The 27,291-nt window shown below is 37.6% G+C and overlaps 1 protein-coding gene across 1 annotated transcript; it reads right to left on the bottom strand.

Annotated features, from left to right (window-relative positions):
• Window positions 1-11,095: 11,095 nt before the first annotated feature.
• Window positions 11,096-27,072, bottom strand: lrrc52 (leucine rich repeat containing 52). Its single transcript, XM_088426694.1, has 3 exons — window positions 26,539-27,072; window positions 25,765-26,303; window positions 11,096-16,134 (listed from the first exon to the last, which is right to left on the bottom strand). The coding sequence occupies exons 1-3, from the start codon at window positions 26,646-26,648 to the stop codon at window positions 15,821-15,823; spliced, it is 963 nt and encodes a 320-aa protein (XP_088282820.1). The 5' UTR covers window positions 26,649-27,072; the 3' UTR covers window positions 11,096-15,820.
• Window positions 27,073-27,291: the final 219 nt, after the last annotated feature.

The following is a 27,291-nucleotide window of genomic DNA, read 5'->3' as shown; positions in this document are numbered from 1 at the left end:
CTTGTTTATTTCATTTGAACAACGGTTGTGAAGACTTTTTATATCCGCTGTATATTTTCCAGTGCTATAATTTTTTGCATCGATGAAGCCGTTTTCACCTTATAAAAAATACATTTCATTTTTATTATTACATTATTGATTCATTGAAAATAAAATATTTACATGCTTTGTGTTTTTTCAAATATAATTGATTCTAATACAGTACTATAATACTGTATATCGTTTTCCTGCACTAAAAAAAATGTAATTGAGGTAATTGCATGATTTAGCCGCTAGATGCCAGTATTGCAGTACTCTGACGAGTGCCTACTTGAACGTCTCACCGTACACATTATCCACTTAGCAATACTTCAATAGATGGCTGATTTTTTTTTCTTCTTAAAACGTATTTCACTACACGTTTGCACTTTTATTGATTTTATACTCTGCCTTATCTATAATGAGCCTCTCACCTGCGCTCGTTCTCCCACCCGTGCCATTAAAACTATCTGTGTACTGAATCAGCACTCAAGCAGAGTTAATTATGCTTGTACTGATACTGCATCGCCTCACTCTTGCCGCCTACATCTCTTCCACTTTTAGCTCATCAGCAATGCTTAGCGTTTCATTTTCATTTTCAAATTTCCCACAAGTAGTAACATTAACCTTTTTTTTGCAATAGTGTACAACCTGTGAGATATTTTTTTTCAGCCAAGTACCCTCTAATTACCTCTACACGTGGAAAAATAAAGACTAATAGAAAGTGCTGTGCTATTCATGTTTGTTTTTATTCAACTTTGGAACTACATCTGTAGTGTTATCTCCAGGTTTTTTTTTGTTTGTTTTTTTTTTCCCCAGTAACTCCAGAAGTTAGTTTGTGTAAGTGCATTTTGTCACTCGTGACAATGAGCATCCATATAAAAAAATGAAGGCATCCAAGTTTTTCAAAGAGTCACCATGATAATTTAGCTGTAAGTTTCTTCATGCTCCAATTAGTTTGCTCTTGATTGGAAAAGTAAATTTGTATTGTTCTCGTCAGGGCATTTAAAAGTGTTAAATTTGCTGATACCTGCTGCAACCCTGTTAAAATCTCTCATAGCCCCTGAAGTGCCTTCCTGTCCCCCCAGAGTACTCGTACCCCCCATTTGAAAACTGCTGGCTTTTCAAGACCTGGAATCAGGTTGTGTGTGTGAATGACTGGGCATGAGTTGTGGCTTACAGCAGCTTGGTGGAAGTGTTTTTATTTTGTACCTGGCAACCTTGTACTGAGAAGTCCACTCATCAAATATTTGATCCTCGCACAAATTTGAGGGTTTAAGCATTTTAAACTCCAATGAGCAAATTGGAAAATGCTGGCGCAAAATGCAGCGCTGCAGCTGCTGTGATTCACATTCCAGTGTGCAGATGAAAAGAGCATCGAGCACAGGCTGAGAACGAGCAGCAGAGTGGCGCTTGATGATGAGTTGTGGTTGAGTGAAGCTCTGGCAGCCGCCCACGGGCCTCAGTCAGTCAGTTCACAAGGAGTGCGGGCAAAGGCCAGCGGCGTAGCAACGACGAGGACTGAGTAGGGGGGCGAACACATGAATTTAACGCACAAAAATTTACAATCTGCTTCTTATGCAGACATGAACATGTGCTCTATCTATCTATCTATCTATCTATCTATCTATCTATCTATCTATCTATCTATCTATCTATCTATCTATCTATCTATCTATCTATCTATCTATCTATCTATCTATCTATCTATCTATCTATCTATCTATCTATCTATCTATCTATCTATCTATCTATCTATCTATCTATCTCTTAATCTAATCTAATCTAATCTAAAAAGCCATAATAAATATTAGGTGTAAACATGCATTCTACCTAGTTGTGTTCATTTTTATAATGTATATACAGTATATTTAATAGATATTTGTCATGTCAATGCTCTTTTCAATTTATACATAATGTATTTTGCATACCTTCATTTATTTTGATGTGAGTTTTAAGATGGAATGAATAAGCAAAATTATTTAAAAAAAACAAAAATATAATCTCTTATTCACTTGCCAAGCTAGTCAAAATTACTGTAATCTTTGACATATATAGCCGTATATGGCAGTTAATGACTTAAATTAGATTAAATTAGATATGTGGATACCGGTAAATACTTTATTCATATTACATTACTTACTACTTGATTAACACACATTTTAATGCGACACACTTACTGTTATTTTATTAATATATATACTTTCTACTGCATATCTAATGTCTATGTAATACATTTACTTAGTTGTGGTTATGTACTGAATGTGATTTTATAGACATGTAAGGTTTAAAAAGTCATAATTATACATACCGTATTTTCCCTACTATAAGGCGCACCGGATTATAAGGCGCACCCTCAATTAATGACATATTTTAAAACTTTTTCAATCACAATAGAGTAATACTCAAAGTAATAACAATGATAACTCAAATAATAACTCTCAGAAGCATAATAACTCAATGTCAATATGACCAACCTTGTTCAACTGTAAACACAAGCAGGTAAAGCTTACTATATCAATTCATTCGCCATCTATGAATCCCAATCTCAATATTGATCCATATATAAGGCGCACCATCAACATCAACAACAAAAAAATTAAGCCTTTTAGGTGCTCCTTATAGTGCGGAAAATACGGTATATTTCAAAAATTGAATGTGAAGCCGTTTATAATTTGTTTCCAGCCGTGTGGAAATTGTTCAATTAATACCTCCCTTATCAGAATTCTAGTCACTGTTATTTCAAGACAGCATACAGATGTACCTAATAAGGTGTCTAGTGAGAATTTGCTCTCTGTGCTTCCTGCTGTTTGTCTGGAACATTTCCAAGCAAATTCCCCTTCTTCTTATCAGTCTCATTGGATTAGCATAATCAGCCAGGCCTCCGGCACCCAAATCTCATCGTCGTTAGCGTGGCCGCTTTGTGAAGATGCCTGTGAAGGTGAAGAGTGTGCCGGGTGGTCGGATGAGGACAAATGTCTTGGGGGTGGGAGGGGTCAGCAAAAAGGGAGGGGTTGAGCACCAGTGGCGATTTTGTTTGGGGGAAGAAAAAAAAACTACAAGGGCACAAGTAATTATGTATTCTCGTCACAAGTTTACACGCTCACTTGTTATTGGGCAAAATTCATGGGCCATAACTCCTCTCGCCTCACGTGACATGATTCAGCCAATCAAAACATGGCGGGAAGAGATGGTAAACACCTTCCTTTAATTGCTGCCTTCCTTTTCCCAAGCGTTAGCTGCCAAACCCATTTGAATTCTCTTGCTAACCAAAAAAGCAGCACCTCTCTGCATTTATCCACTTCACAGTCGTCCCTTGCTAGATAGTAGATTTTGCACGAAAAAAATACATTTTAGCAAACAATATAGTATGATTACATTTCACTTTTAAACCACGGTCCAAATTCCAAATGACCAACAGTTTTTCAAGATATTTTATAGGTTGTAAAGAACCCAAAATAGTAATTTGTTGAAAGTGCAGCATCAGGATGTTGTATTTGCAGAAATCAAAAGCTACTTTAATCAAAAAGACCTTAGGACCTTTTATTAGTGATATAACCTGTATGTAATTTTACATACAGAAGTCGTTTTGGAATTGAAACGCTGCTCTGCATTAATTACAAAATGCATACAGTCAACATGCCCTCACAAACCTCATCTCAGTACAGTATGAGCACTCGTCTCGTGCCGTCTTGCAGTTGCCCGATAGCCATCCCTGCATTAAAGCGCAAACATGGGACTCTCGTGGGCCGCCATTAGCGAGGCCGACAGATCAAGCGACGCTGATTGTTCACAACAACAATACGCTGGCGGCGACCTAGCCAAGAAGTCGGCATACACAAAGTATGACGAATAACTCGCCGTGAATGCTGGGAATGCAGCCTGCAAGTGTTTAGAGCTGATATGGAAATAGGATTACGCTGGTTATTTCTCCAGGGGGGACGACTCTGCAACAACATTCACCTGGCAATCCCAACGTCCCTGTTTTAAAGAAACAAACAACAAATAAATAATCCCATCAAAGGGCAGAGCTAAGGTTGCTCTTGCTTAATCCACCGGTTTAGTTTTTTTTCCTTTTAAACTTCACTTCAGTGCTTTACACCTTATGATTTTTTTTTCCTGTAAGAAGGACTACCAGTATTTTTTTTTTGTTTTTCTCTTGTTGTCACGCTTTCCAAGTGTTTCTCTCTGATCAGCTTATAAATGCTCATAAAAGATGGTCAAACAGACTCAGGGATAGCTTTTTCCCTAGAGCAACAAAACAAGAACACTGGAAATATCAATAACGATTGCACTCCTGTGAAAGTATAATGCCTTTCTATTTTATTGATTGTATTTGTTGTTCATATTTACTTAATTCATTTAATACCAGGTATCCTTACATTATCAGTACATTAACCACATTAATTTACAGATACTCAAGTATTAAATCAACACTTAAGAATATGTGAATAAATGTTTGGACTATTAAAAAAAAAAAAAACATGAAAATACGTCCCTTGTATTGAATGAGTTCATTTGCATTGATTGGAACAACACTCCCAATTGCATTTTATTTTAATAATCTCTCTCTCGCTCTCTCGCGCTCTCTCTCTCTCTCTCTCTCTCTCTCTCTCTCTCTCTCTATATATATATATATATATATATATATATATATATATATATATATATATATATATATATATATATATATATATATATATATACTGAATGTATATAATCGATCATTCGATTAGATACCTTTTTTAATTTAGCAATATCAAGATGTTAAACGTCATTTCATCTTGTCAACAGTAAACATTCTTCAATCTGTCATTCACTATGAAAGCAGACACATTGTTGTGTAATATCATAAAACATTTGCTTGCATTTTGGAAAACAGTTATCAACATTTTTGACTATTTTCAAATTCATTTTGTCAGTTTAAAATAAACTCCCATTTGTTTCCATTTTTCTTAATCCAATTCAATGATCCATCAATAATGAACTAATTAAAATATTTTTTAGTTGCAACTCTAATACAATATATATTTGCATTTATATGACCACATCTTAGAGAGACACCATTTCTCACCCCGCGCCCTTCTTAGAGTTTTTTTTTTTTTTGGGGGGGGGTGTTTTTTCTATGAGCTATTAGCTTTGGGTGTACGTTTGCCAAGAATGCACGTGGCTTATTCATATCAAGTCGCCGCCGATGAATGCTCATGAAATTTGCCACTTGCCCCCCAATCCACTGTATGGATTTAGCTCCCATTTGCATAATCCATTTTTTTCTCCACTGATGTATTACACATTTTCTCACGTCATCATCTTCCTTCTCTTCATCTCGAAAAAAATACCTCAGTTCACATAGCTGATCTTTCACACAGAGAAAGAACAGTTAAATTCTGAGTTCATTTCAAGTAACCTTTGTTGCTAACCAAAACAGTAGGCCCATGTTCAACATCCAACACCCCGAAATATTACAAGCGTATCCGGGCGCCGTTTGCTTTGCGCATCGAGCGCAATGTGAGAACACGTGAATTCATTAAGGCTCCCGATGACCCGCTCGGATGAGCCATTTAGCTTCAACACACACTCTTGAAGCACCTGCGGGAAGGGAAGCAAATTAGCATTTCAAATAGGGATCACTTTAGGCCAGGCCACTCTATGTGTGTGTGCACGCGCGCGTCCGTGTGTGTGCGCGTGTACACATCTACGGAATGCTCTTTCATGGCTGAGGTTGAAGTATTGACAAAACATTACGCCTCCATGCGTACTAGGGGGAAAAAAGAAATCTAAATTCAGTGGAGAGTCTGAATTTTTCGCAGCTGGAAAGCACTTGAATGTGACATAACACAAAGTACTCCCACAGCAACAGTTAAATCACACACCGCTTTGATATGATCTACCAGAGCTCAGCTTGAGTCCAGGATGGTCTGGTTTACTGCCTATTAGCTGATTCCACAGAAACGTTGCTACTAATGTTATTTTTGTAGATGATTTATCCACTGATTGGTTTCAATGGCAAGCAATGTTTAAAATTAAGTATTAAGAGACTTTTTGTTATTTTGCTTTATAAATATGATTTGATTAAATAAGTAAATTGCTTGCACATAGTTGAGAGAAGCATTCTGGGATGCCTTTCTATTCAAGTCACCAATGCGCTTATATAAGTTAATAATTAATATAATTACTATAAATTAATAATACCACTCTGATCAGCTCTTAGCCAGGAAATGCAAGATAGAAGTTTTCAAATTCATTATCTTGTCAATTAAGCTCAGAGAAAACTCTTTTTTTTTTCTTTACTTATAGCGTATGTGACAGATGACGTGGTAAAATGTGTGTGTGTTTTTTTTTTGTTCTTAAAATGTTTTTTTTTCAAGTGGTTATATTGGATGGCTGAATGGACATAACTGCAGCGATTCAAAACAATTTGAAACACAATAATGCATCCTCGAAGGCGTAATTGTTAATTGCAATCTAGTGCTGACGGCACAAATTGAACTTGCTGTTTGGTATGTATGCCCCCTTCTGGACATGATTGCATACTGCAGTTTAATGATAGGGGATTAGTTTATTTAGATGTTTTAGGTCATTTACCTAATTAGGATGAGAGGGGAAGCCTGTAAAGTTTAGCTCTTTCTTTTTGTTCAAGGCCAAGCTGTCGAAATTACTGTTTAATCTTTAATTGTTTTTTTTTAAGAACATTTAATTTTAACTTAAAAAAGTTGCATAATCTCACAAGAATGTATTCATAGTTATAATGTTTTAAAGAACAGTCTTGTTTTTACCCACCACAGGAAAATAGTGTTTCATACAAAGAAACATATATAAATCTTCAATAAGAAACACATAACATTTGAAGATGTAGTCACCTATTTTCAATCATTTAGAATATAGAAATTTTGATTTTATATATATATATATATATATATATATATATATATATATATATATATATATATATATATATATATATATATATAAGCTTTTGCAACTGTTGCAAAGAAAAATTTCTCCACAATGATGTGGGCGTCAAGGTTTCTATGAGTAGCCGTCCACAAATCGACTCACTCCGGCATGCAAATGTATCCCACCGTGCTAAATCCATTAGCACTTTAGCCTCCAGTCACCAGTTATCTCTATTATCTGCCAGGCGAGGGGGCAACAAAACCAACATAGCCTCAAACAGACATGTTAGATAAATGACTTTCATTGACAGGAACCATTTACATGAGGAGGCCAATGACAGATGATTTTTCATCTTTATCAGCAATCATTCATCATGCTGTCAAGAGCACAAGAGAGCAAATGACTTGTGAGATGAATCTTTGGACCACTTAAAGAAAAATAATCACACAATTTACAGGTTAGGTTTTTTTACATTTTCTAGAAAAACATAGTATGTTTTGAGGAGGGGTAACCCCATAATTTATGGATCAAAATAAACAACTTATTTTGGAATAATTGTATATTTTCATTTAAAAAAAAATACAAAAAATCCTTTATTTAAGTCAAAAATGTTGGATTTCCTCAAGAAAATATTATATTTATATTTTCTTGTGAATCCCCCGCAAAAAGTGTATTCCTAAAACACCATACTTGCAGACATTTCACCTGGCCCCGCCTCTTAAAGGCACATGCGCTCACATTGACTACAAGTCATACAATAATTTCTGTACATGATATGCTTGCAATTAGTTTTATCAATGCTCTATCAACGACGGTCAGAGGAGGCGCCAAAAAACAAACATTTAAACCGAACAAGGCATAAATCTGTAACTGTGAAAATGTAAATCAGTTCCAAAACACCCAAATCATTTCACGGACCGTCTGCAGTCAGGCCACGGACCCCCGGGTGTCCGCGGTCCCCACTTTGAGTACCACTGGCCTATGTCAATAGGAAAGCACCATTGGTAAAGCAAGGGAAGCCTGTGTGGGGGAGAGCTCGGAAGCAGTTGTTTCCCGCCCTCTTTTTCCGTCTTTCCTCCTCATCTCTTTTGTATCGAGTGATTTTCGGCCAAATGACTTTTTAGCTTGCAGCCTCCGCGTTGACATCCGAGTGTTATTCGTGCCAACTCATCTTGCTTCTCTTCTTGCTGCACGCTCCAATCTGGTGCAGGTCCACAACCGTGTGCCAAGTTACACCCTTTTTTAAAACCTAAATCCTAAAAATGCAAATATGGAAAATTTTGATACATACAGTATACTAAATATATATATATATATATATATATATATATATATATATATATATATATATATATATATATATATATACAGTGGTACCTCGGTACTCGACCGCCTCTATACTCGACCAAATCGGTGCTCGACCAAAAAATTCAAGTAGATAATGCATCGGACCTCGAACAGATTTTCGGTTCTCGACTAGCCGAGCCGAGCCGACCCGAACGCGCTCCTCGGCCCTTCTCGGCCAGCGGGTAAGCGCCAGTTCAACTCAGACCGCCAGCGGAGTAAGACGTTTGTTCGAGTATTTCTTCCCGGATTTAAACTTTTTCGTGTTGCTCTAGCCCTTAATAATGGGTCCAAAGAAAGACAGTGATAAGGGGAAGGCAAAGAGGAAAACAATGAGGACCACTATTGAACCGAAGAAGGAAATTATAGCAAAATATGAACGTGGTGTACGAGTGTCCGACCTCGCGTCGCAGTTAGCTAGCGTCATCATGGAAGGAGTAACTCCCTCCCATCCTCTCCACATCCATTCCTGTATGCCATCAACCACTCTCCAAAACGTAAGTAAGTAAATTATACAAAATGGTTTATAATGCTTTATTTATCTTTATCTTTATCATGTACTGCTTGTGCACATTTACTTGTGCACACATACTTTCCATTATTTCTTATGGGAAAATTGGTTTCGGTGTTCGAACAAATCGGTGCTCGACCACCACCTCAGAACGGATTATGGTCGAGTACCGAGGTACCACTGTATATATATATATACGGATTAAGTTCGTAACCCGGGGGCCCACTGTATATATATATATATATATATATATATATATATATATATATACTGTATATATATATATATACACACACACACACACACACAGATTTATTTTTAGAAACAGTGCCAATGCCACCGAAGCCAGTGACACTTGACTGAATAGATGAGGATTAAAAGACATCTCAAGGTTTTTTTTTCCATACCACATCGACAGTGTGCGTGCGTGCGTACGTGTGTGTGTTAGTCCCAGGAACCCCCACCCTCCCCACCTCAAGAGGATCAGTTTGGGAAAAAGAGGAGATTGAGGTTGGGAATTGTCATCTTAAGTGTTTAAATTGGAATAGGTAGAGGAGAAGGAGGTGGGGGGATCCGGGGGATTTGTGCGTCAGGATGGCCCTTGGAGGGGCAAGCTGATGGTAATGAGTTGTTCATCTCAGAGGAGGACTATATCTATTCCAGGGAGTAGGAAATGTTCTATTCTGAGTTTTTGTGTGACGATAGTTCATAAAAAGGGAAATACTAATTTTAGTACTGGAATGTTGGTGGTGTGATGGGTTGTCACGCTATAAATAGATTTGTATTGTTGCTTGTACAGTATTTGTATTGTATCCCCATTTAGTGGTTAGTTAAATGTACTCACATCTACTTTATATACACACACATACATACATATATATATATATATATATATATATATATATATATATATATATATATATATATATATATATAAAACCCTACTTTTAAACCCCAACTTGAAACCCTAACATAGATTTAAAACTTTATTTGAAACCCTGAACGTGAATTAAAACCCTACTTTGCTTTCATTCATTTAAAAAAATATATCTTAATGACTTTTTAAAACTGTACTTTGAAGCCTGAACTCCCACTTTGAAAACATTACACTTATTTAAAACCCAACTTTTAAACCTGAAAACCCCATTTAAAGCCTCTAACACTAAATCAATAGCGTACTTTAAAACTTGAAACCCTATTTTGAAAACCTAGCACTGATTTAAAAACATACTTTGAAATTGTAAATGTAACTTGAAACACTACTTTGAACCCCAAACTGTGACTTGAAATCTCATTTTAGATACAGAACACTGATTTAAACTCCTACTTTGAAACCTTAACTATGACTTGATGCCCTAACCCAGACATGAAAGTCAATTTTGAATCTTTATCCTAAAATTAAACCCTAACACTGACTTGAAACCCTAGTTCAAAATCCTAAAAATAACTTCTAAACCTTCTTTCCCATTAAAACCGTATCCACGACTTGTACCCTACCTACAAACTCAAACCCTGCCTTCCAACACTAAATCTGAGTGAAAACCCTAACCCTGACTTGAAACCTTACCTAAAACTCAAACCCTGACAGTTGAATAAGGTCTGCTGCACTTTGTAAGCTTGCTAAAGTAAGACAGACTGACAGTCCATCCGCATCTACTATGAGGAACACAAAGGACCAGAGGCGCAACAGCATTTCTCGGATTGACGCTTGTGTGTGTGCGTGCGTGTGTGTTAGTCTTCCTAGTCTGATCCCGTTATTTCTCTGAGGGGATGTTAGCTTCTGAGCGTGAAGCCCACGGTATATAGACCATATAATGTAATAAGTCAATAACACACACACACACGCACATACACACTGCACCAAGCTCCCAGGGCTCCATATGAGCAGTTCTTCAAGTGTGGACTTGCATGCTTAACACTAGCTCGCATACTATCAAAGGCAACGAGGCGGCCCGGCCGGGCTTAATGGAGGCTGAAGACGACATCCGCAGGAATGGGACACCTGCCTCACTTATCACGCCGTCTCGCTCCTCTGGTCTCATATAACAGAGACAAATATGGAAAAAGTTACTTTAATGGCTTGGATGAAGATACTTTTCTTTCTGGAATGTTATTCTAGTGTATAATTAAACAAAATAGTGGATAGATAGTAAGAAAAATGTGAATCTTGAGTTTCTGGACTTGTGTCTGTGAGTAAGGTTCACATCTGAAATTTGGCCTGTTTTGTTGCCACTTCTCTCCCCCCTCCTCAGAGAAGTATGGGTTAAATTAGAATGTATCAAGAATCTGTGAGAACGTTTTGAAAAAGCATCAGTTGTTCACCGCTCAGCCGTAAAGTCTTTATTGCTCGTGATACATGGTGTACAAAATTAAAATACATTTGAAAGAAAAAACAAGAGAAAGCAACATCAGCAGGCGTATGTCACTGAAGTTAATACCATACACGCAAACATACCAAGTGGAGACCGTTTGGTTGTGTTGTGTTTGGGGACCTTGTGGTGTGCGGACCTAATCATTTTGTGTGGAAAGAAAAATTGGGGTTAAAATGTTATACATATATGGAAAAAAATGTATATAAATAAATAGGCGGGTCTAAATAAGTCCTCAAATGAGTTGTTTGTGTTTTTTAAGAGAAAAAAATATAATGTAATAAAATATATGATATAATAAAGGTAAATATAAACAGTAATTAAACCCTCAAGTAAGTTAAAATGCATCAATATTAATTACACGTTACTTTTTATTTAAGGAAATCGTTTTTATGTTAATTATTTTACATAAAAAATATATAAAATTGTTAATCATGCCTTCTCTAAGAAACTAAAAAAAAATTACTTGAAATTAAATGATTTTGGCAAAATACTATTTGGAAAGGAATCGCCATGTCTTTCAAAAGGGGAAAAAAATCTATATCCAATTTAAATCAATCAAATCAAATATGGTGCCATTCCATAAGAATACACAGACATTCAAATTAAAACTATGAATGTTTCAAAATGAGGCTAGACTTGTGGTTAATGTTGAATATCCCAGTTTGAAATGCGTTCTTGACGTTTATCTCGTGCGTGTGTCATCTTGTGTATATTTCTTTCAATTTAATAGCAGTGATTCAACTGCTGTCTTGACATACATTTGAAACACTGTAATCCTCGTTTTTAAGTACTATATTAAAATAACTAACAATTCTCAAGCACTTTATCAAGTAGAACGCTTGTAATGTTAACCAAAGGAGAAAAATAACAATACTTCCAGCCGGATCCCATTCATATTTTATTCATTTTATGTCTTTGCCCTTATCTCACTCCTCCAATAGGGTCCCATGTTGTTGTCTAAAAACACTGCTGTGTAGTCCTGCTCACTGACAACCAAACGGCCTTGATAGAAGTAATGACATGAGGGGCGAGTAACTGATTTTGAGTCTGAGCTCGCCCCGTGACGGGACTCGTCGCGAATCAGTCGTCTAGTCGGCTCAATGGGATGCCGTGTGATCATGTTGCCCCACTTACACACGCACACACACACAAAGTTGGCCTATAGGCCGAGGTCAGCCAAGCCAGTCACTTAGATTCCCGTCGTACACGGCGACACACTCTATCACTCTGACGCGGTCGCCGTGCGTTAGCCTGATCCACCTCCTCCACCAGCGCAGGGTGGCGTCCAGGAGATAGCCACGTGTCAAACACACACACTCAACCATTTCTGCGCACACAGGCGACATTAAAGGTAGCTTGCACATGTTTTTCTATTGTTTTACATTCATCTGTTGTTGTTGTTGTTGTTTTTTGTTTTTTTTGGTTTAAGGTATGTTGGGTGTTTTGAGTGTGATTATAGAAAGATGTTAAAGCATTTATTTCATAAATCAGTGTGCTAGTACACTCTTTGTCCTCACTAAAATAACAATTGTTTAATATTTGTAAGTAATGTTTTCTCACTACCTTATGCGCTTTATGCACACTACTAGAACTACTTTGGCATGTAAGAAAAACATGTTATTAGTAAAGCAAAAGAGCATTTTGGTGCAACTAGTAGGGTCCAGTAGCCTACTAGTACTAGTTGGGCATACTTAAGAAAATATTATATATCAAGAGTTGGTCCTAGCAGTGTTACTATTACAGCGCTATGGCAAGCTTATTAAGCATTTATTTAATATCTGACTCAGGTGTGAAATCAGCCAAGTACTAGTACATTCTTATTCCTCACTAGTAAGACAATTCCACATTCTAAGAGAACTCTGTTACTAGTGAGGCAAAACTATGTGGTAATAGTGAAGTCAAATTCACTACACTAGTTGAACTAGTACACTCAGGCATAGTCTACACGTTAGCGTTTTTTTCCATCGAAACTGAATATCATCAAACAAAATGGCATCACGCTACTCTTTTTCCCACCAAATACGCAGATACCGGTGACGTCAGAGGCAAAGTTCTTTCTGAATGGTCAGTATTTGGCAAAGCTACTGCCGCCTAGCGACTTGGCGTGCTTGTAAATAATTGAAACCACACTGTGCTGGATTTGTGAAGCTGACATTTCTTGAAAGAAACAAAGCAAGGTGGGCGGAGGTTTTTTAGATATAATGAGGGGGAGACTTTGCGGGTTTAAAAGAGCCTGCTTAAGTGTAGTCAAATGCACAATTTTGCCTCACTAGTAACATGTCCTCGCTTAACCCTTGTGCAATATTTTCTCCAAATCCTTTGATCTTTATATTAGAAGCATTTCACATCAAAGCATTGAAAAAAAAAAAACACCAGGGAGCTGAAAATTCACCCAGATGGTGACATCAGATTTTGATCAAAAAGGTCAAAATACTGCTCAAGGGTTTAAGGTCCATGTACTAGTTTGCTCTGTCCTATGAATTGGACAACTATTGTTCATCTAATTTGTGAGACAACACTATGTGGTGCTACTAGTTTGACCCACAAAGGTGACACCAGTTGGGCCTACTAGATTTACAAGTGCAGCACAGTGATTTACTCGTAAGCTTTAATTGCATACTAGTTGGCCAAATGTCGCACTAGTTGTAGAAAAAAGTCACTCCACTTGTGTGTTATATTGTTTTACTAGTGAAGGCAAAATGTGTACTAGTACATGAACGTTATATACTAATACTGAATAAATGCTGAAACGACTTTCAGCATGGAAAGTAGGAGATGCGTTTGCATGTGTGGGTGTGCGTGTGTGTGTGTCATTCAGATGTCTTGTTAGAATCACACAAGTGTTGTCAAGAGCATCAGCCCAGTGACAAAACAACTCATTGAGGGTTCTAATGAGAATTTTGTAGGATGTTATACAAGAAAATATAAGCATTATTTGTAGTAAAGTAATCCCCTGCATAATAGTGATTCACGATTCACAAATTCATAATTCTACCTTAAGTAGGAGTTGGTGTCAAGGAGGTAAGTTGCAGTGATACGTCTCGATTGAGAGGAAAGCTTTAGGTTTAGAAGAGTTTAGGTTTAGCTAAGGCTGTTGGTGGAAGTTATGGATAGTTTTTGGCATGCATGTGTGCAATATGCACTTTTTGGGAAATAAAAAATGTTTTGCTGCAAAGTTGAGCTTGAAGTGAATTTTTGGGAGTTTGTAGTATCATTATGGTTTAACAGCAAAAGACTTTTCTAAGTAGGGACAATTACTCTTGTTTTTTTGGTATTATAATCATAACATAGAGTCAAGTTAAATTTAACAGAACCCAAAAATAATACAATACAAATCAAATTAAAAAATTTAAAAAAATAAAGAGCAAGTAAAATCCTGAAATTAGGCTATGGAAAAAAAAATAAACACAGTGATTCTATAAAAAATAAAATAAATACAGAGCAGAAAATTAGATCGAACGTTTTGTGTGTCAAAAAGGATCTACCAATGAACATATTCAATATCAATTGCAGGTGAAAATAATTTGATCTGCAAGAGATTGTTACATACACTATAAAATAATTTTTTTCACATATTGAATAAAATCATTAAAAAAACACTTAAATAATGCAGTAAAATTATTGTTTAAGTTTATAATTTAATTATATTTAAATGTGAATAAATTATATATTTTTTAGACAAATATTAGAAAAATGCGAATTACATTACAAACTAACTGATAATAAAACAAGTTAAAATTCAATTTAAGAATAATTATAGCAAATTAACTCATTTAAAATGCCCATCTAAAATACATGATAAAATACTTAAAAAATAATTGTTAACGCTTTTTTTTGTATAAAATCCTACTAAATTCTCAGGAGATTGCGTCTGTGCAGGGGATTATTGCTCTCAAAAATCTTTACTACGATTGCCGAGGTAAAGGCATACAGTTAATCTTTTGGTTTACACACACACTCACACGCATATAATCACACACATTCTGTCACTGTGTTGAGTAATATGTCAGTAACAAGAAAAGCTGTGTTCGGAATCATTCACTTGCTCCCTAATACCTCTACAATTTATGTTTAACCTTTTATCCATTATTCACCGTAAAACTCACCTATTTGCTGTTTTTGGGGCCAAAATCTGTCTAATATAAAATTAGTGCTTTTCTGCCTTCTTATGGCACAATTGGCACATATGGCAATTCTAAAATGTTATTGTTTATATACGGTTTATTGTGAGGTAGGGGCATTCATTTCTCTTGTTTTTACAGTTTTAAGTGCTGTGGCTCCTTTTGGTTGCATCTTATAGCAGTGCTTCTCAATTATATTGCGCCACCTCGGAAAAAGACTTTTGGGCACCTCTCACGCTGTGCAGTGACGAGAAATCTTGTGGCGTTTTAATTTTGTCATGCAACAGTTAACTTTTTGGAGGGTTGTCATTTCCTTGCAGATTTTCAGTATTTGAGGCAGGACTCTGTCCCTGTCACTCTGCCAATACTACAATATTCCTTTTTGAGTGAGCATCTGTTCCCAATGCATTGTGGGATGCATTTGATGATACTTGCTAGTTTCTATGCTTTCAAACAGCATGAACGAGTCACTATATAGGGCACTAGTGGCTACGGAGTGATTCCGAACACTGCCGAATCGGCGGATGGGGTCTTTGGTCTCAGAGTCATCGGCGGCATCAAACCTGCACGCCAGGCTTGATCACGTCCCCGTTTCCCTGCTTGCCCCCGCCGCCCCCCCTGACGTCCTCGTCGTTGCTGTCCAGCTCCTCGCTCTTGCGTTTGCTGTAGCGTTCGTACAGCACCATGAGCACGCCCATCACCCACGCCGACACGGTGCCTGCCGAGAAGATGACGAAGCCGATGGCCACGAAGAAGAGGTAGTCCCAGTAGCCCAAGCCCTGGTGGCAGTCCGCCCGCAGCTGCATGCCCACCTCGGCCAGACGTCGGCCCGCCAGCTCGGCCGGGCTGTGGCACGCCGTCTGGCCCTCATCTGGAGGAGAATGTGGGAGGAGTTATTGAAGTTGTGTTGAAAAACGATTTTTATGTCTTGGTTTCTATATCTAAATGCAATGGTAAAATTAAAAAAAATGTTTAAGGGGCTCATTGTATCCCGATATACAGTAACTACAATGTATTTGAGTGTGGGAGGAAACCGGAGTATCGCGAGAAAACCCGCAAAGAGAACGTGCAAACTCCACACAGGAAGGCTGCAGCTGGAATCAAACCCACAACCTCTGAACTGTGAGGCAAGCATGCTAACCACTCTTCCATGCTACCGCCCTCAATGTATGTAACCATGTTTTTCAGACGATAAACTGCAGCAGCAAAATTTGAGCATAAAACAATATTTGTCATGGATAAGCCGCAGGTCGTGGAAAATGGAAGTTTTTTCTTTTAAACTTTCTTTGTAGTTTACCGTCTTTCAACAACATCCTAGCACCAACATATGTATAGAAAATGAATGGATAAATAGATGAATGGATGAATACTTGATTGAATGCTTTGATTGAATATTATAGTTCACGTATAAACACATTGCACATATTCATATACATAAAATCATACATGTGTACAATCATATCAAATTTACACATCACAATTTTTTATACAAGGTCTTATTCAATTTATACATCACTTTTAGATTCCATTACAATTTTTTTTTAAAACCTTTTGCGCTCTGACATTGATTCCATATTTTCAGTCCTGTTTCATAATTGTTCCATAAATTGACACCTTAAACAGATACATGAATTTTCTTTACCAGCGGATTGTCTCCTAACAAACAAACAGAAAAACCTGCAGATAAATCATACTGGCTTATCAGCCACAGGGTTCAAATCACGAGAAAAAAGTTGCAAGTCAATCTGTATGAAAGCATCGGTTTTTAGCCATGGTGAGAACCGTTATCTCTCTCCTGAATGTTTTTATTGTTGGTAGCTCAAATGTTTTCAGAGAACAAGCAAGATTTCCATAGAGGCGTTAATGTGTACGTGTGCCTTTTTGAGGGCATTGTAACACAATTCTGCTTTAAATGGAAAATTAAAAGTCACAAGGGCGTTTTCATCTTTCAACGGAGCAATCGGTTACTAGAGAAAAGATGAGGAAGCAGTTTTTTTCCCCCTTTTATCATCTCATCTAACTTCATCTCTCATTAGCAACACGCTAATTGACATCCTCATCATTACCCCCTCCCCCCTCTCCCCCCTTCATGCTCAGTTGACTGCAAATAATAATGGCGCGAGAGGACGAAGGAGAGGAAAGACAATTAATCGGAGAGGGAGCACGAGACTAATGTCCAATTTGTGTGTGTGTTTTTTTTTGTTTTTTTTACAGACCACACAGTCAGTCAACGATTATTCCATTTCAGTGCTTTTGGTCAAAACTGTGCTGTATGAAGTTAAGTTTTTCAATGACTACCATTGCTATTATTTATTTTTTGTAAATACAGGAACTTCTGTTCATCAAAGGGGATACAGTACATTCTGCTATATAATGGCACCATATAAAAACTGTACTAACTAAATAACATAGTTGTCCCACCCCCACTTATTTAATACACAGTTTTGATTAAATCATACCCTTTAAGCACAGTTTAAATGTATTGAATCACAAAAAAAAAAAAAGCATATCACCATGGAATGCAAAATACAATAATTATAGTATGTATTGCCTGTGTAGAGGCGGAACCTAGGAGGGTGGATGCAATAATAAATTGGGATGTAGCAGAGCTTTAGTGTCCATCATGTGTTTATTGAGGAATCATACTATATATTTTTTTCTATTTGAGAGGTGAACCAGGCCACTTTCCCTTTGGCTGATGGCTCACACTGTCCATTAAAGTGCACTCAGGCACCAGGAAGGCCAAAGGGTAAAAACATTGCAAATGAAGGATGGACGGATGATCGGTCTAGAACGATCTATGCCTGAACAGGTCTTTGTCTGGGCAGGCTTTCCTCTTCCTGTCTCCTCTTCGGCAAACACTTCCTCCTCCTTAACACTCCTGACACCGTCACTTCAACCTCATCATTCTCTGTCTCCCTCCATCTGCACTCATGACACTGATGCATGGCCTTCTTAAATGAAAACTATGTTGTTGGAAGCTCAGTACACTGCTGTAACAATTTCTCTGTGTGCAACCATCAATTCTGAATCCATTTTTTAATGTAATTTTGAATAAAACAAACAAACAAACAAACATGCAAAAATCCTTTAAAAATAATTATTAAATTAATCAATTTTTTCAGGAAAACGCAAGTTTATGTTCAGTCGGTTATTCAATTTTATTATTTAAAAAAGCCAGATTCTCCCCCATACTTGAATTGTTCGACCCAACTTGTCATGTGCCACCTCTCGTTACCTGTCACATTATTGATCTCCTATGTTCCCAAAAGAAGACACTTTAAGTTGAATATTTTTTTGTGGACAAATATTTATTTATACTGTAAATATTCCTTTTTGAGAACAGGTCTGACACTTTGTGGTGATTATTTTTCTGAGGACAAATATTTATTAGTAATTAAGTTAATGCTTTATTTTTGTGAAGAGATCTGGACCAATACAAATGAAGTTTGAAAGGCTGTAAAGTTTAATAAATCAGACAGTGATGGTGCGTTTTAAGTCTTTTTTTTTTTTTTTAACCCAAAAATGGTTTGCACTGGTTAAGGAGTACTTGGCTGAAAAGATTTTTCACATGGGGTACATCACTGGAAGAACGTTGAGAACCACTGTCCTAAAAACAACAAATTTAACGGCAGCCTTTAAAGAACTTTTATTGCAGCTATATTGAAATTCTGTGCATGTTTAAGGACAAGTGCAAATGACTGCGTAATGAGTTTGATCCAAGGTTATCAAACACTGCCCACATCAATACCACTTGATGTCCCCCCCAACCCTTCATTGGCAAGATTTTAATTCGAACTTGATCAGCTCTATCAACCTCTACAAAGGAAGACGAATAAGTAGTTTTGGGCATTTTCAAAGTGGACTTTAGTGTGTGACAGATAAGAAGTGCTGACAAGTGGCGCAAATGTCAAGGACATTCCTGGCAGATACAGCTTTTCTTAGCCTGATTGACTGATGGGAAGTGGGGATAAAACTGAGAAAAAAAAAAAAAAAACTGAAATAGAAGGTGACAAAAAACAGGATCCCGTGAGGTCATTTTTATCTCAAGTAGCAAAAATACTCAAGTGCTGCATGTACTTAAAATTGCTAATGTTAGCTTCTGGTATTAGCCTTCAGCATTACCTTTAATGTTAGCCTCCAATGTTAGCTGTAATCTTAGCCACCATTCTTAGCTTCAACATTACCTCTAACGACAGCTACATATTAGCTCTAACTTTAATCTTAAAAGGAAACTTCAGCTCTGGTGTTCGCTTCCATCTAGAAGTGTAATGATTAAAAGATTAACTGACAACTAAAATATTATCAAAAAATCCCCAAACTACTTTAATAATTAATTGTTTAGAGACCTAGATTTTGGAATTATATCCTCTAAATGGTAAACATTTGTCGACTTGTGAAAACAAATTCACACAATCAAATTCACACATTTTCCCCCTATTTTAAAATATTTTATGTTCTGCATCTAAAATTGAATCACGACCAAGCCACTTTGTTTTCACTTTATTTCCTGTAGTGTCAGTTCAAATTCTTGTTTTTTCATAATGGGATGCAAATTATTAATTTTAAAAATAATAATCAGACTATTTGATTATACTATATATTATATATATATATATATATATATATATATATATATATATATATATATATATATATATATATATATATATATATATATATATATAATATGAAAAATACACACACACACATAATGGTATACGTTAAAAAAAAAAAAAAAAAGTCTTGACGTCATGTTAAATACACTGTAAAATGCTGAATGTCTGATAATGGCCCAGATGGTGACCCCCGCCCATTTGGAATTGCTTCATTAGCTAAATGCTAATGCTAACGCGGGTGTTCCACTGTGTCAGTGAGGTGATGAGCAAGCTATTTGGCGTAAGCATGGCAACTGGTCACTTCAATTTGTAAGTTGCAGTGCTCATTTTTGCAGAGAAATTGTGCGTATTGTTATGTTTGTTGCTAAGCACAAAGAAGCATGCGAAAGAGGACTGTGCCGTTATCGAGCACTCACGTGAGTCGCAGCTGATAGCATCTTGGGACGACACGCTTGCTAACCGTTCTTTTTATCTACTAAATTGATGATCCTCATGACAGATAGGAGCACTGACGAGCGATGTAAATGTCAGAGGTCCCTCAAGAAATTGGTTGAATGTAAACTCTGCAGACCTCCGTCAAGACTAAACTTCTAACAAAAGTAAGAAAACTGATGGCTTCAACTTTTTTTTTTGTTTGACTTCTAAGCCTCCACAACACAATCAAGTGATTATCTAAAGCTGGAGGGTCTGGAATGTGTGCTGATGCTATCAAGGAGCTAAAACGCAATCATCACGGTGCCTAAGAATAGTTGACCTTTTCCACATTCACGCCTTCGCTCTCGTTCTTGAATGTTAGTCAGAACACCGTCGTCCTCCTTTTTCACTTTCTCCGTAGAAGCTCCTCATCCTCTGGCAGAGGATAAGTGCAGAGCCAAAGCGAAGGTCGGTAAAAAGCTCTTATCGCTTCAATTTTTTTTTTTAGTCTCCCTCCAGCCCCTCTTCACTCTGTTTCACTCATCCATCCTCTCATTTCATTCCTCACAACTTGGAGGAATGTTGTGTGGTGTTCTTCTTCAAGCTTCGTGTTTTCCTCCTGGTCAGAGCCTTTTCAAAGTTTGAAAAACTCAAATGAATATTTAAAAAAAAAGATTAAATAAGGCTTGGATATAAGCATTTTTATTATAGAGTTTAACAATCTAATTAAATTATTTTTATTGTGAACTTGCAGGAAAATGTAGATTTAAATGTCTTTGACTGCACTTTTTTGAGGTTGAGTTTTAAACTACTAAATGGGCCAGTGTCATCGTGAAGGTTTTTAAAAAGTAACAACAAAAGAAGTTCAAATGAACAATAAAAAAATGAAAATAACATGGAAAAAACATATTTTAAAAAAAGCAAATGAAAAAACGTAGCATGACCACTACGCATAATGGGTTTATTTTGTTTATCCTTGTTACCTTGTTAGCTCAATAATTATTATTTTGAGAATTGAAAAAGTTATATATGTAAGTGGTAGATGATGGTAGTGGATATATATATATATATATATATATATATATATATATATATATATATATATATATATATATATATATATATATATATATATATATATATATATATATATATATATATATAATATGTATGTATGTGTCTGTGTATCAACAGAACATATTTTAGTTTTGTATATGTAAGTTTTAAAAAGAATATAATAAAATGAAGTAAATGAATCAACAAAAAACCACGACAACAATAAGAAATTTGAATTTTGACTGCAAAAATAGGCCAGCTGAATTGGATATGCGTCCAATGTGCTGAATAATGTATGCTGCGCCTGTATTGAATGATGCAATTGCCTTTAATGAATTTGAGTGGTGACCTCATCCCGACCCTGTTTTGTCCCACATGCTTTGTTTTGCCACACCACTGCGGCTCATCTCTTGAGTTCATTACAGATAAGTCCACTTTCACCTCCTCCGTCAGAAATAAAAATGTCTTTGACTTTGTGCACGTCTGGATGCAGAGTGCCTGTCCGAATCAACGCGTCAGGCCACTCGACCATTCACTGCCAATTAACGAGAGCAACCGCAAGAGAGAGTGCAACGCTGCAGGCGCGGAGGAATAAATAGAATGGAGTCGCTACACGGAAGCTTTTCCTTCAAATGAATATTCACACAAATCGCGGACACTCTTCAGTAACCTCGTCGGGTGCCTGAGGTGGCAAAGGGGAAAAGGGTCACAAAAAACAAACGTCAGAAAATTGTTATGACATAGGAACGGATGCTAACCGTCAGTAGCGTGTTCCTAAAAAGATCATGGCTAGTAATTAAGCACAGAAAGATACCAGGCAATGACAAAGAGTGTCATTGTAATTGTAGATTTGAAAATGGAAGTTATTGTGATATGGAAAGAGATGTTAGCATGTGCAGTTTGTTAGTAAGATTAAACTTTAGCTTCAAATGTTGTAATAAATGTTAGCATTCAGCATTAGATTCCAAAGTCATTTTAGCTCTGATATCGATTTCCTATGCAAACTTAGAGATACAGTTCCACTCGAATGCTAAAGAAGCATAAGTTCGGAAGTACGCTCCGAGCGCGCAATGGCTCACTCCCACATTCAGAAGTTAAGCGCTAGCCCATTCCGCCAGTGCGTTGGGCAATACAGCTGTAAACAGTTCAAGCATGGCTGCTGATTGGTTTAGAACACAAAATTAACAAAAAGGAGTCTTTCTCTCAGAATTAATTAACAAATGCACCCCTTTTGTTATCTTGCAAGGTTACCGCTAATGTTTGCTCCCAACATTAGCATCAAAATTATGTTAGCTTCCGATTTTAGTTCCACAATGTTCACGTTACCTTTGAAGAGCGACGGAACTCTATTGTTTTCTTCCAAAGTTACCGCTAACATAGGTTTACGATATTAGCTTAAATATTATCTTCTAGTGTTAGCTTTAGCACTTACCTTGACTTCATCATTATATCCAACATTAATGTCTAAGTTAGCTCTACAATGTTTACGTTACTTTCTGAAGAGCTACGGAACTCTACTGTTAACCTTGTTTTCTACTATTAGCATCAACATTATCTTCCAGTTAGCTTTAGCTCTAACCTTGACTTCCATCATTAGATCCAACATTAACCTCTAAGTAGGGTGACCAGGTTTAAAATAAAAAATAAAACTGGGACATGACAGGTTCCTCATGTGTCGACAAATCATGGGAAATGAAGTCAGACCACGGTCTGACTTCATTTCCCATGATTTGTCGACACAGAAACAGGAAGTATCTATATTTACACGTTTGACGTGAATGCAAAAATAAACAGTTTAAATTCTTTTAAATTCTTTTATTGCATTGATTGCTATGACCACTGTGTGATTTACATTTGCATGGACCTTTGCTGGCTGAACCAAAAAAATTGCAACAAACAATCGGGACACTGGGGCGCGAGCTACTTAATATCGGGACAAAAAAATGGGGCTGGTGAAATCCATCGCGACACAGTGCCCAAAATCAGGACTGTCCCAATTAAAACGAGAAGTCTGGTACCCTACTTCTAAATCAACTTCCAATATTACTTCTAATGTTAGCTACCAAAGTTAGCTTTAACATTAGCCTCCAACAATAGTTTACCACCCTGCTCGCACTTCTTCCATCACGCTCGCTATTAGCGTATAGTAGACTCTTATAACATACTCAACATTTAATTAATTACCCCATTAACTCGGGTAAAGTGTCCTTGGGTACCTTGGAAGGTCCTAAATAAATCTAAGCTTGTATTATTAAGAGCAATTGATAAAGTACAAGGTGTGTTTTAAAGCACTCCCATGTTCTTCTTAATCCTGCCTCAGTAGGCTCTGAAGTGTTTCCCTTCAGTTGACGTTACGCACACGAAGAGTAAGTGGAGTGTCTTTTAATACGCACTCCTCAATGGGAGCACATTATCTGACCAGCAGCATCATTGTAAACATGAACGAGGAGTGAAGTTGAAGCATGCAATAAATAATACAAAAGGACACTATTACCGGATTTCTTCTGCCTTAAGCTAGCGGATCTCAAATAGGGGTCTACAAACTTGTAGTTTGGGGTCTCACAATTGTGAAAATGATCTTGACTCCATACTAGAATTGAAATTAATGATTAAATTCCATTTGTTTTTTTTAAAATAGGACAATATTCCAAATTGACAATGCAGTTATAATAATAATAAAAAAGATTTGTTGCTGGTGTGGTCCTTATGCAGGGAAAAGGGCAAAAAAGTCAAAGCAAATGTTTTTTTTCATGAATTAGCACAAAGATAATAACTCTGCTTACGTGAACGACTACAGACACTAGACAGTATTTAATATTGAGAACCTGAAATTTTGAAGATTGGGACAGTTAAAAATTCAATTAGCTTTCTAAGTAATGGATTATTAAAAATTATTATCAATTGCTTGATAATTAAGTAGTTGTTGATTTTCTACTATTAGCTTCAACATTATCTTCCAGTTAGCTTTAGCTCTAACCTTGACTTCATTAGATCCAACATTAACTTCTAATTAGGGTGACCAGGTTTAAAATAAAAGCTCTAATGCACACCTACATATGGGGGACTTGCCCCCCTAGCAATTAAAAAAAAAAAAAAACAAGTATACCTAAACATGTATCCTTTTGAACATTAACAAAAGAAAAAGCAATATTATTCAACTTTCAACAACTGTTCATTAAATGTACAGCGTTTATATAGGTGACAGCCTAGTCTAAAACAGAAAAAAAAAATAACCAAGTGCTTCAAAGATATAAAAACGATATCAAAGATATGTGCATCAAAGATATAAAAAAAGATGAAATTTCTTAATTTATTGCAATTACACTTCACATGACGAAAACAAAGCCTTTTCACTGGGGTCATCCGCCCAACTATTAGAACTTAGAAGCACTAAGTTAAGGTTAAGATTGCAATATTGAAGGATTTTTCAACGTCAACAAAGTTCCGTCGGAATTAACAGGATTTGAATGAAAAGAAATCTCCTAGAATTTATCATGAATTTGACAACTTCACAAGTAACTGTTGAAATCAGAGGAAAAACATCTCTTTGCTAACGCTCTGTCCTATTCATAAATCTTGTTTGGGGCCATGCAGTGACATCTACAGGTAATTATAAAACCTTTTGGGTCAATTACAACGATCTGCAGCGAGGCTCTGTCCCTGTCCCTAGTGAAAAGCAAGGAATAATTGTGCACAATGTTTAATTTGCATTAGGATTATAAATGGGTCCTTGGAAAAATTTCTCCTCTATTTAGGGGTCCCTAGAGCCAAAAAGTTTTGAGAAACCCCGCCTTAAGCACTTTACTGGCTTCACACACATAAGCAGCATTAACATTGGCTTTTCCCATCAACAATGTCCCATGGGCTTTCCATGCTGTCTTCATGTAGTACACACGATGTCCTAACGGCACGATAAGTGCGCCGCTATCTCAGATTAAACTGCAGCCGCAATCGCGACATCTTAATGAGCTGATGTGACAACAAGCACTGCGGAGACCTTGGAATGTCTTTGCAATACTTTTAGCGAAAATAGCCTCTTTCACGATTTTGGATGGATTTTTTTTTTCTGTTTATTGTCATGTGTGTCAGGTGACCTGTGGATTTGACACATGTATTTTCAGGTTTTTTTTAAGAGTACTTATATCAGTACTTAAGTATTGATATTTAAGATATTAAAAATCTATGCTTAGGATATTAAAGCATTATATCAATACTTAAGAATCGATTTAATGCTTAAATATCTAGAAATTAATGTCCTTAATGTACATAAATATTGATTTAATACTTGAGTATCTGTGACTGTATGTGGTTAAAAAAAATATGAAAATACGTCCCTAGCATTGAATAAGTTAATGAAAAAAAGCAAAGCACTATTTGGATGCACAGTAAATATTTACTTCACGCATCCTCACCTTGGAACTTGAAACTCTCGATCTGGACCCAAAGGCAGAGGTCTTCCGTGTCGCAGTCGCACTTCCACGGATTCCCACTGAGTCCCAGAGACCTGAGGGCCGGCAGTGCAATCAGACCGCTGATGTTGAAGACGCTCAGGTTGTTCCGACTCACGTCCAGGACCTGCAGGGCCGCGTTCTCCGCAAAGGCGTCGGCATGTATCTCCCCGAGATTCGGGTTGTCCGTCAGCCGCAGCATGACCAGGGACGCCAGAGGCCCGAAAGTCCGTTCATCGATCTGCAGCAGGGAGTTGAAGGACAGGTCCAGATAGGCCAGCTTGCGCAGGTTCCCGAAGGTAGACTCTGAGATTTCCGTGAGGGAATTGTTGCTGCAGTCTAGGTAGACCAGATCGGACAGGTAGTTGAGCTGCAACGCCGGCAGGTCTCCGATTTGGTTGTTGGAGATGATGAGCTGCCGGGTGGCTAGGGGGAGATCGGCGGGGAACCGGGTCAGCTCCCGTCCGGCGCACTGGACCACCAGCTGGTCGTCGCACACACACCTGCCATGGGAATAAACTGGAATAAACCAGGAACACGTGCATCCATTTTCTGTAGTGTTTATACTTGATCAAGAACTTGATCACACCTTTAGCAAGTTTTAATGAACCTAACGTGTTTTTAGAAAGTGGGAAGAAGCCTGAAGATCTGGGGAAATTTTAAGTATCATCCCGACAGAAAGATTTCATACAAGTTCACCAGAAACCAGAATTTTCCGTAAACTAACCCGACTCGCACCTGTCTGGGCATCCCGCCGTCAGCGCCGGCGAGGGGGCCGCCCCCATCACGAAGACCAAGAGGGACAGGAGCCGCAGCGAGTGGGCACCAGGCCGGCGGGGGACACGCATGACGGGGGCCACAGCCCGGAGCGTCACGGAGCGGGGACGCCCCCCCTGGTCATCCTCTCGGGATCCCAGCTCCCGGGATCCGGCCTCTCTTCGTTCCAGAAGGGCGACACCCTGGTGGGCGAGCTTAGCGGACTTTGCCCCCACCGAGCCACTGAATGGCACGACTCATGCTGGGGAAGTTAGTTGTCCCCGGCTGAGTGCATGACGGAGGTGTCGGTTCTGGAGCCAAAGGGATGACCCGCGCATATTCCGCTGATCCTTTTTTTTTTTCTTCCTGCTGCGCGGCACTTCTTTCCGCTAGAGGACGGAGGCTGAGCGGCGCGTCCTTCCCGCTGCTTGGCTTGGTGCGCTAACTGATGCTTCTGAGCGCGGAGCTGCCTCGCTGAGCGCCAGTGCACGTGACTATGGGCGTGTGTGTGTGTGTTTGAACGGATAATTGTGCGGCTGACGTAATCAGGTGTGCACAAGACGGTCTAAACTGAAATGAAACACGACTCCCTCGCTTCTCCTACGCTGACTATCTCATATACACACAAAGCAATGAGGGTAATGCTCTCACTTGTGGGCAAGGAGAGACACTTTCATCCGACAAAAAAAAAAAAAAAAAAACACATAAGCAGAGTATAAGTACAAACAACAGTAC

This window comes from Hippichthys cyanospilos, chromosome 10 (genome assembly GCF_059441005.1).
Source record: "Hippichthys cyanospilos isolate Australia breed blue-spotted pipefish chromosome 10, RoL_Hcya_1.0, whole genome shotgun sequence".
Classification (NCBI taxonomy): Eukaryota; Metazoa; Chordata; class Actinopteri; order Syngnathiformes; family Syngnathidae; genus Hippichthys; species Hippichthys cyanospilos.
This window is presented reverse-complemented; position numbering and strand designations above follow the sequence as displayed.